Raw genomic sequence first — 11,574 nt, forward strand, 5'->3', positions numbered from 1 at the left:
TAATTGAATTTTATTATTTGAATTTCACTATTATTTTCGTTACGATATGAATTTATGTAACCTATCGATTTTAAAAATCATTTTTAGTATCTGCAATTTTGAGTACTGTACTACTGTCTCTCAAGTCCGAACTCCGAATTACAATCTTCATTCTTCAGTTCTGTCGAATCAATATGGCCGACTTTTACCGGTCGGTTTATGTGTTTTGATAATTAAATAATTTGAAAGTTTCTATCCTTTGTATAATAAAAGGTTGTGTTCATATTTTATAAATAATCTCAGTCGCTAGTAAAGAAGAATTAAACATGGAAGCGCTTATTCCTGTTATCAATAAGCTGCAAGATGTTTTTAATACCGTTGGAGCCGATGCCATCCAATTGCCTCAAATAATCGTATTGGGAACTCAGGTTATTATATTTTTATTTTATACAACACAATTTTGCAGAATACATTTATGGAAATAGTGGACGCTTCGAATAAATTGAACGGTTATGTAAAGATGTCACTGAAATTCTTTGTCCCCATTTTAACCAGTATAGGTTTTCCTGCCAGTTATCACTTTTCATGCACAATATTTATAAAGCATTCGTTGATTATGAAGTTATATAACATTTATATAGCGGGAATAAATTCAAGCGTCGTCACGCCTCCATAATAAAATCTTCTTTATAGAGCTCTGGCAAAAGTTCCGTGATAGAAAGTTTGGTGGGTCGGTCTTTCCTACCACGGGGTCCCGGTATTGTAACTCGCCGACCCCTCATCCTGCAACTGGTGTACAGCCCCAAAGACAGTAAGGAGCATCGGTCCGCTGAAGAAGGTACATCACATATCCATCATATTTCGCATCAAAACACATCATATAGACATAAGAAGTTGTCCAAAAGTGATAAATCCCTTATTAGCTATTAGAAGATAAATTATAGTAATCAATATATATATTTCAGAATTATGTAAATGAACACAAACATATTTTTCTCACTGATTCATTGTTATATCAATTACTACGATAACAGAATCCACATTAACCCAGTTATACATGATTCACTTGAACCCATTACATTTGTTTGTGTTTTTTAAGTCTTTGTTATAATCATCACAATGTACACTCGCACTGATTCAATATTGTGTTCATAACCTTCACTATTGTGTTGCACGTAAACAACTTTCATTTAAACCTCACTTCATTAGGTCCTTAACTATTCATATAAGTCTAAATATATTTGTAGTTTACTTTGTATATTATGTAATTATGTTAATGACTCCAGTATATAAGAGGCAGGAGGATGGGAATGATTCCTGGAATCCATTAGCTCAGCTAACACAAAACATATTCTCAAAAGGTTTGTATTGTTCTGGACTTACGACTTAGTTGTGTCCGTAACACACATTACATGTACTAAGAATGACATCAATAGGTGATCAACATGCCGTAACAAGCAGACTATATGTTTAAAAATACACAATACTTTATATCTCCTATAATATATAGACATGTATAATTTTCCTATAAAAATACTCTACATTTTAGTTATGATATGTACATGTTGTTTTAGGTACAGTAAATCTTGATGAATGGGGCAAATTCTTGCATACGAAAGACAAGATCTATTCAGATTTTGATGAAATAAGAAAGGAAATTGAGAGAGAAACCGACCGTATGGCTGGCAGTAACAAAGGAATATGTCCCGAGGCCATCAACCTGAAAATATACTCCACCCGAGTGGTCAATCTGACACTCGTAGACTTACCTGGCATTACTAAAGTGAGTTGAACACAAATTCCAACCTTTAAGTTAAATAACAAGGCATTTAATGTTTTAAGACTTGCCGTAATCCACAGGTGCCTATCGGTGACCAACCGGAAGATATAGAAAATCAAATCAGAAACTTAATAGTCAAATATATAGCAAACCCGAACTCTATAATCTTAGCTGTGACGGCCGCTAACACGGACATGGCCACCAGCGAAGCCATCAAACTAGCGAAGGACGTCGACCCCGATGGAAGGAGGACGCTCGCTGTGGTCACCAAACTTGATTTAATGGACGCAGGTGATTGAAATGTTTTATGCCAGTTATACTTGGTCGGTATGTATTACTAGGTTCCTAGGTTTGGTACTTTTTACAGGTTAATTTACATAATTTGAGCAAAATTAAAGCAATGGAATATATAGTCTGTTCCTGTTAAAATATGAACGTCACTGCTTATCGATTAATCGATCATGAATCGATCGTATCTGTATAATAAATTTTATTAAATCACAATCGTATGTTTAAAAAAAAAATTTACTCTATCGTCTGCAATAATGATACGAATATTTTTGAATATAGAATGCCAGTATTATAATTGGGTAATGTTTCGTTGTAACTTGAAGTATATAAAGCGTTATGAGATCTAAGATTTTCGCGAGTATTCATTTAAATAAAACTAGTATTGTTCGGATTTACTACGCGGATTTTTATTATTTAAAAAACTACATAATCCCGACGTTTCGGTTACTTTGCAGCAACCGTGATCACGGGCAGACGAGGTGTGAATGTCTGTCAGTTGGTCCTTGTTATTTATCATCTACCGCCATCGATTTCTTAATTTTCTGGCGTACCGCTCTGGATGCCGGCAGAATGCGCTCACGGTGTCTTGAGGTCCTGCGGTGTGGTTACGGACATGGGATTTTATATTTTTAAGAACGGGGTCCCAGGTGTTTGATAGATTCCAGCCATCTTCTCTATTGAAATTAGGATGTTTTTTAATTTCAATAGCCTCGCGAATTAATCTCGGTATATATTTGTCTTCCCGAGCGAGGATTTGAGGTTTATCAAAACGAATGTAGTGGCCTGGTTTGTCCATTGTGTGTTCACACACTGCTGACTTCGACGCGCGCCTGTTTTTGATGTCTGAGATGTGTTCTTTAACCCTAGTACCGATGCTCCTCTTCGTCTGTCCAATGTATGACAAGCCACAGTCACAATCGAGTTTGTATACACCCGCTTGTTGTAAAGGAATGTTACTCTTGATTGGTCTCAAGAATTGGCTCACTTTCTTATGTGGTTTGTAAATAGTTTTAATGGAAACCTTCTTCAAGATGTTGCCTATTCTGTCAGTAACTCCCTTCACGTATGGTAGTATCGCAGGTTGTCGTTCAACTGTGGGTGGCTTCAGGTGGTTCTTGCGATGCTGGCGAGGCACGGGCAGGTTGTTGCTGGTGAGAGCATGTTTTACATGCTGCAGCTCGGCCTCTAGGTGGTCAGCATCACAAAGATGTTGGGCTCTCTGTAACAAAGATTTGCCAACGGTAGCTAACTGGATAGGGTGGTGGTGTGAGTAAATGCGTAGTAAATCCGAACAATACTAGTTTTATTTATATAAAGCGTTGTTCTCTGTTTGTGGTCTGTCGTAACGTGAGAGTTTGTTGTCTCTGGGTTCAGGCACGGACGCGATAGACATCCTGTGCGGGCGCGTGATCCCCGTCAAGCTGGGTATCATCGGCGTGGTGAACAGGTCGCAGCAGGACATCATCGACAGGAAGTCCATAACGGTATATATATAGATATGTGTGTGTGTGTGTAGGTAAAGATAGTATATGAGTGTGTGCGTGTGTGCATGTGTAAGTGTATGTGTGTGTATGTATTATTAGTATATAAGTGCGTGTATGGAATCTGATGTAAGCTATGTGACACTATCAACTTTGTAATTGTCTCTGAGCACGTTGAGGTTACAGGAATCCTACCTTAAAACGTTTTATACAACAAGTGCCTAATAAATAAAAGCTTTTAAAAAGTTATTTTAATCTAAGCAACAAGTTCGTCGCTACAGACTTGTGTTATTATTCTGTACAGATTATAATATTAATTGATACAAAAAAGTCGGCCGTTCTGTTATTAATATGAAGAATTCGTTTACACAGCCATGTTTGGCCCGCGTCTAACCTCCTCTAATCATTAGTGAATCCATGGTAATTATCGATTAAATTTTAACTGTTTGATGTTATTTTTTGCATCATCTGCGACAATCTACTCTTGAACTCGAATATAACTGAAATTTAAGTATGAAGACGTGATATTACACGGTTTTATAGAAAAATAGTTGAGCACAAACAAACAGTCTGTTAAATTAATTTATGACATTTGACATTGAAGCGATGTCCAAAGGAAAATACGTAGACACAAACTGTCCCGAATATCCCCGAACGTTCCCGAATATCGAGTCGGAAGTTGCTTTTGATTATTCCAAACCTAGTATTGTTTCGTAGGAAGTCAGCGTATGCTTTTATAAAATTAGATATTAGTTTATAATAAAAAATATAACAATATAAAATTAGTTGAAAATAGCTTCGAAACAATAGCGATGGAAATAAAATACTCTTCCTACAAGTATTGATCAAGCGTATGACGTGTTGCGGGACGGTTACATGCGTTTATTATACTTGAGAAATAAATTGCTATGACTGGAAAAAACAGTAAAATTAATTTAAAAAATACGAATGTACAAGTCACGTCCGCGGTTTTGTCGGCTTTGGTTTTGTATTGCGGTCAGGGAGATAGTGACGTGTTCAGAACATTAATACATTCACCGATAGACAGCGACATCTATCGTCTATTTCAAAGGTTACACACTACAGACTACTGGTCTGTCTTCTAATATAAACTACAGGCAATGAAGGATAAGGCCTAGTATTACTCTTATGTCTCACCTATATGATTAAAGAGTTACATCGAAATCTGTTCAGTATGCCCTACGCGACAAAACAACAAACATGCACACATGACATCTGCTAATGAGATCTAAGACTCTCGCGAGTATTCATTTAAATGCAACTAATATTTACGGACAACTTCACGTAATTTGTTATTTTGAACTACATACTCCCACGTTTCGGTTATCTCGCAGTAACTGTGATCGCGGGCAGACGAGATGTGGATGTCTGTCTGTTGGTCTTGTTGAACCGAAACGTCGGGAATAAAATACGCGTAGTAATCCGTAAAATATTAGTTTCATTTAAGCATTTAGAATATTTTATTGAAAATTATTTTATTACAGGACTCGTTGAAGGACGAGGCGACGTACCTGCAGAGGAAGTATCCCACCATAGCCTCCAGGAACGGAACGCCCTACCTCGCTAAGACCCTCAACAGACTGCTCATGCATCATATACGGGATTGTCTCCCGGAGTTGAAGGTGTATTGAATTGACAGTCATTTCATCATAATATTTGCCTGTCCGTCACCTGCATGTGCCACATCTAACACATATAGCCTTAAAATATTTCAGCCTTGTAGCATTTTTAACTAACAAGTTCTAAGACATTTAAATACATATAGTTGTATGTACATGTAGCTTGTATTCATACAGCACTGCTTCTTCCAGGTCCGCGTGAACGTGATGATATCCCAGTTCCAGTCTCTACTGAACTCGTACGGCGAGGACGTGTCCGATAAGTCTCAGACTCTACTGCAGATTATTACCAAGTTCGCGAGCGCGTACTGCTCTACCATAGAGGGCACGGCCAGGAACATAGAGACCACGGAACTATGCGGCGGAGCCAGGATTTGCTATATATTCCACGAGACGTTCGGGCGGACGCTGGACTCCATACATCCACTAGTCGGTGAGGCTTATACTTGAAATCTCCGCTTTCGTACTAAGATTAATATATGATTGGCGCGGGAAGTGACTGTATGGTGTGGTGTTAGATACGTTTTAAATGAATTTTGTTACGAAAATATATAACAGATTACATTTAAGTTAATAGAAAAATTAAATAGACAATTAATGAAAACTTGATGTGAAATGTGTTCATTTTTAAGGAATTATTTGATTTAATAATTTACGAAAGATGTTGGTTGATTTAGTACGTGTTGTGTTTTCCAGGTCTGAGTCGCATGGACATCCTGACGGCCATCCGCAACGCGACGGGCCCGCGACCCGCGCTCTTCGTGCCGGAGGTGTCCTTCGAGCTGTTGGTGAAGAGGCAGATCAGGCGGCTGGAGGACCCCTCGCAGAGATGCGTTGAATTGGTATGGCATATCAGGCTCACTCGCATCACTCACGACTTAGCTCTGTTGAACAATCTAAAATTATGACAAGTGAGAATCATTACGACAGGGCCATAACAGTATAAATGTATGCAAGTTTTAAGGTGATAAAATCCTACATTCATCATAGACTAATAGATTATCGGCGTGTTTGTGTAACGCGTGTGGGGTTCGTCACAATACATTTGTTTGGAGAGCTCTGGAGCAAACAGCGTAACGCAACATGTTGAAGCTGTACGTAACATCAGTCTGTATTGAACTACGGAAAGGATACCTAACTATGAGCGAAGAGGTCACACATTCAAACGTGTAGTACGGCCGTTCTTACACACCTTCCAAAAACAACTATGATTAATAACAACTAGCCAGTATTATACTGTGAACTATCAAATATTGAACATTTTTTTGTGCTCGTGATTCTGATATTTAGAGTAATTCTAAGTAATCTCGGCGCTCTTTATTCTGCTGTGATTTCTGGTAAGGCTTTTCGAACTAAGAAGTCCAATATTATACTCGTATACAAACAAATGTAATAGTTATTAACTAAATAACAATTATTGACATATATATGGATACGATTTTATTATACATTGTAAATAATTTAACCGACTGTACGTTCCAGGTCCACGAGGAGATGCAGCGCATCGTCCAGCACTGCGGTACAGAAGTACAGCAGGAGATGCAGCGCTTCCCTCGTCTCCACCAGAGGATTGTAGACGTCGTCACACAACTCCTGAGAACTCGTCTGCCCGCTACCAACTCTATGGTAGACATCTGTTTATAGATAGACAAACACACACAAACACACGAACGCACACATATAAGAAAACTTTATATTTAATATATTCAAACAATAATGTTTAAATTAAGTTTTAGTACTCCATAAAAATTAAAAAATATTAAAGTTCATAATTTAAATCTTTATAAAATGAACAATTTAAAAATTCTATACTTTAATCTGTTTATATGTTCCAGGTTGAGAATCTGGTGGCCATAGAGCTGGCGTACATCAATACTAAACATCCGGACTTCCACCGCGAGGCGGCGCTAGTGTCGGGCCTCCTGAAGAGTACCGACGGCATCGTGGAAGACCACAGCCCCATGTTCAGACAGAAACCTCGGCCCGCCTCTACGGTAGCTACTATCATTAAAGTATATATATATTGTATAAGCTATATATGTGGAGCTAACAAAGGCTGATATTAACTAAGAATATCATCTGGTGAAGTTTACATACTAACAAACACTAACACAATCATATATACATATAAAGCAATCATTCTTCCGATACATCAGTATAAGATTATCTTCCTTATAGTTAAGCCTTACTGTAAATTATGTCCATGTTTAATTGTATTACAATTTTATAAAATTTACTGAATGATTGAGAAATAGATTATTTTTTTATATTATGATTAGTAGAATTTAAAGTATCGTCTGACGGAATGATTGGGAGAATATTAATTATGATAATTGATGTTATAGCTAAAATGTTCGTCTGTTTGTTACTTAGTTCAGGAGATAGCTTTAGAATTTGGTAGTTTTTTCGCATACACTATTCAGTGATATAGATGGAGCATAAAGCGCTCTCGAGCTAAAAATGCAGCTGAAGCGCCGTCTCTGAGGATAAATTTTACTAAAATAATCATATCATTGTAGTTGTTACTTCGCCAAATGGGTGAGAGAGGGTCCGTGTTGGTACTGTTGGCAAAAATATTCGAGGTAAATAAATTAAATCCCACATTAACGAGACAAATGAAATAAATAACAGCATGCAGAGACTCTGACCACGCCTCACTCGGTATAACACAAGTCACGGCTTACACCCCCATGGACTCCCTCTCATCCGGCAGTCATGTAAGTTTGGTTCTAAAATTTACATACTAATTAAGTTGTAAATTATAGTTATCATACCGAATAAGGCATTTCACATCACCATTTTTTATATATGGCAACTATTTTTAATGTTTTTTTTTTTGACGTTTTCGTATGTGGAATAAAGACGACATGAAGTTGGAATTGTGTGAGGACGGGCGGAAGAACATTTAGTAGCAGCCGAACTCGCGGGCAATGGCTAGTTTTGTTATATTTTTCCTTAAATATCAGTTAAATATCGTTCTTAACTAATTTTCCAGCACGTGCCGGCTATAACAGACGGCCAGGACAGATCGCCGCCGCAGAACAACTTCGACTCTGCGCCTCAGGTGGGTTGATGCATTAAGACTTACTTATATAACACCAGGAAATTATCTAAATGTCAGAGAAATTCGGAAAAAATTATATCTATAGTTGCCTGAACAGTAAAAAATTTAAAAACCCTTAAACCCCAGTATGCTTACCCCGAGTCCATCAAGTGACTGTGTACGAAATATTTAAAGTTTTTCATACATAATGTATATTCAGTCGGTCGCGAGTAAAAATGATTGAAGTAAGAAATGGAAACATCCGCATATAGTAAGGTGTGAGGTCGTGGAACTAACTAACGCAATCCCTCCAGGTGAACGGCAGCCCGGAGAATAAGGCTTTGACACCTCAGAAGCCTGTCAACCTGCTGCCGGAAGTACCCAGCCAGACCTCCCGGAAACTGTCGGACCGAGAGCAGCATGACTGCGACGTCATCGGTTAGTATATATATATATGTACGTCTGTTACTCATACAAAGACTAGTCCATTGTATAAATTTTCAATGACAATAGTCCATTTATTGCAATAACCGGAGCATAAGATTGAAATTTATGTTACTTGATTTTTTTATAAAATCAGATCAATAACTGACAAGAAATATATGTATCAATAGATTATTTATCAATACACGTTTATACAGAGGATAGTACTGGAGTGCGTCAAAGCCAAGTCACTTTTCTGATATTTGGCACTCCAGACGAGGTCTTGATGTGTTTGATAACAGCCGTGTGTCGTACGGCGCAGTTAATACCGATCAGATTGATACATATCTCAGATAGTTGTAAAGACAGTTGAATAGTCTATGAAAATGAAAAAAAATTATTATCTGTGGTAAACCGAAAGATCATTTCAATGACAGACTATATACTATGTCACTGTTATTTGTGATTTTCATTCATTTTATTAACTAACATTTAAATGTATCTTGAAAAGTACGCATATAGCATTATATACATGAGATAATTTTGGTTGATGCTAGGTGGGAGGGAGCATGTGTACCAAAAGTCTAATAAGGTAGTCGATGGCATCTGTATGATGCAGTTGAACCATATGGGTGACCTCGTGGGTGAGGAGACGACACTAACGTTACTATAGGTTTCCTGCCACCTTCCATCTCGACGCTTGTTGCTTGACGCTTCCGCTTTGTCAAAAAATGTGATCGACTTGCTGTACTAGTGTTTAATTTTCACATCCTTTCTAACCTTTAATATCTAGACGCGGCATGTTCATGTTTTATATGTTATAACTGCACGCAAACAGCATCTTCACGTCATCGCACGAACCGTTCCTTCATACCGTTCACCGTTCATGAATGAGTGAATGTACTTCCAGAGCGTCTGATCAAGTCGTACTTCTACATCGTCCGTAAGTCCATCAAGGACTCGGTTCCGAAGGCTGTGATGCACTTCCTCGTGAACTACGTGAAGGACAACCTCCAGTCGGAGCTGGTCACTCACCTGTACAAGTCGGACCAGGCCGAGAGTCTGCTCAACGAGTCCGAGCACATCGCGCAGAGGAGGAGGGAGGCCGCCGACATGCTCAAGGTCACCGCCCGCTATACTACACACGCACACACACACATACATAATAGTTCAAGGGATTATCAAAGCTTCGAACCAGCCCTGACTTCATCTTTAGTTGACCATTATTAATTGTTTCGTACCTGATACTTGCAGGCGCTCCAGCGAGCCGGGCAGATCATCAGCGAGATACGCGAGACGCACATGTGGTGATCCGCCGTCTAGTCCCTAGTCCTAGTGAAGTGAACTGTGAACCGACTGCAGTGCGAGTTAACACCTGGAGAAACTTTGTCATGATATGTATCTCATGGGAGACGTCTGATGCTTGTGAATGTCACACGGGGTTTCCTGTACGGGACGCTCGACGGCTCCGTCCCTCCCCGCACGCCGCCCGCCCGCCGCCCGCACGCCGCTCCTCATGACAATCCGGCTCTGAAACTATGAATTTGTTACCAAATACTCGGAGCCAAAGCGTCGGTCGCGGACGCCTTGTTACTAGCACGGCGCGTGTAATCGGCGGAAGCTGTTTCTGTTGTCGAGAACCGAATTTGTATCGTTTTTTTTATTATTTCATAGTCTCAGTTACCATTTCACTTGTTAGATATTTTATTAAGTCCTAGATACGATGTACGGGTGAGGTTTGTGGAGGTGATTGTGATTCAAAGATTTATCTTAAGATATATCTGCATAGATTCACGATTTGTCCGGTGACACGTGGAATAATTTTAAATTACCCCGTTTTGATTATCCAACATAACGAAAGTATGGACAAAAATATATGTATGCAATTAATTTATATTACTGTTTGAAATCTGTTTCCTGATATACATATTAGCAATTTTAATCAAATCTGTACAGATCTCACCTCACTATAGTCTAGCATCAGTGATATTGTATATAAAGTGCTGTAAGTGTCGCGTGTTGGTGTTTTAAAGGGCTGGTAGTTATTTTAATGTAGCTTGTTTGTATCACTATCTATTGGCTCTTGGTTTTTACTATGCGTCGGGGATAGCGCGCGTCCTCGTAACCAGCATGGTATGATTCCGCGTATCTGCTTTATATGTAAAGCAGTTTTACAGAGGAAGTTATAAAATAAAGAATATTCTTAATTTAATTTGGGATAATTTTTTCACAGCGAGTAATTATTTAATGTTAAACTTATAACTCGATGTGAAAAAGTGACCTTGGAAGTCGTTCATTTAGAAAATATTAGTCTAAACCTCATTCCGTCACCCCGCTCCCGGCGCTAGTCGCGCGGGTTGGCGCCGTCCCCGACGTGTCTATATTTTTGCATCGTCTTATAGATAGTTCCTGCATCCCGTAGTCGCATGTATCATGAGAGTTGAGTGGCGCTTCACGGTGTCTAGGAAAGGGTTTAGTCACAACTTGTAATGAAATGTCGTGTCCCGCTCCTAGAGAATGTATTTATTGTTGTAGTCCGATGTGTGAAACTAATTGAATGTTGAAAGAGATGTATTGGAGTCTGTTAAAATTATAGAATATTGAGATGTGGCGGGAGACTTTGATTTACACCTGGGAGTGTACCTGAGTATAATGTGAAGCACCCTTAAGGATTGTTTATGGAATCTAAGAAGCGGTCTACAATTTGGAGGTTTTTTATAGTGATGCTATTATTGTGTATCTCCCTATTTAAAACATCATAGTTCACGGGCCTTACGAAAACGTTAAGTTGAATAAAATCGTAAAGATATATGAAACAAAGCTCAGATTATGCTACGAGTATGCTGAAAGGATCTGACTGGCGCTTAACGTGGGCTTAAAAAGATAGCGCTCTCTAAAACCAACCTCACGCGACGTGATTTATAAGGTTCATACATT

General features: G+C 38.7%; 1 protein-coding gene across 8 annotated transcripts; it reads left to right on the top strand.

Annotated features, from left to right (window-relative positions):
• Positions 1-110: 110 nt before the first annotated feature.
• Positions 111-11,248, top strand: LOC116766136 (dynamin-1-like protein). Of its 8 annotated transcripts, none has more exons than XM_061522787.1 (17): positions 111-407; positions 673-817; positions 1,266-1,340; positions 1,554-1,762; positions 1,840-2,050; positions 3,425-3,534; positions 5,037-5,174; positions 5,364-5,604; positions 5,868-6,013; positions 6,654-6,797; positions 7,007-7,183; positions 7,691-7,753; positions 8,167-8,235; positions 8,529-8,652; positions 9,195-9,281; positions 9,548-9,759; positions 9,892-11,248. In XM_061522787.1, the coding sequence occupies exons 1-17, from the start codon at positions 306-308 to the stop codon at positions 9,946-9,948; spliced, it is 2,310 nt and encodes a 769-aa protein (XP_061378771.1). In that variant the 5' UTR covers positions 111-305; the 3' UTR covers positions 9,949-11,248. The 8 variants fall into 8 exon arrangements, with proteins under 8 accessions (XP_061378771.1, XP_061378772.1, XP_061378776.1 ...); XM_061522788.1 differs by having other exon boundaries at positions 112-407; positions 7,007-7,165; XM_061522792.1 differs by lacking the exon at positions 9,195-9,281 and having other exon boundaries at positions 112-407.
• Positions 11,249-11,574: the final 326 nt, after the last annotated feature.

The sequence above is a fragment of the Danaus plexippus genome, chromosome 15, assembly GCF_018135715.1.
Source record: "Danaus plexippus chromosome 15, MEX_DaPlex, whole genome shotgun sequence".
Lineage (NCBI taxonomy): Eukaryota > Metazoa > Arthropoda > Insecta > Lepidoptera > Nymphalidae > Danaus > Danaus plexippus.

Excerpts from the sequence above, each read along its gene's own strand:
- LOC116766136 (XM_061522787.1), top strand. The coding sequence starts at position 306 with ATGGAAGCGCTTATTCCTGTTATCAATAAGCTGCAAGATGTTTTTAAT. Across the intron at positions 1,763-1,839 it reads ACTTACCTGGCATTACTAAA|GTGCCTATCGGTGACCAACC; the intron begins GTGAGTTGAACA and ends CGTAATCCACAG. Across the intron at positions 7,754-8,166 it reads TGTTGGCAAAAATATTCGAG|CACGTGCCGGCTATAACAGA; the intron begins GTAAATAAATTA and ends CTAATTTTCCAG.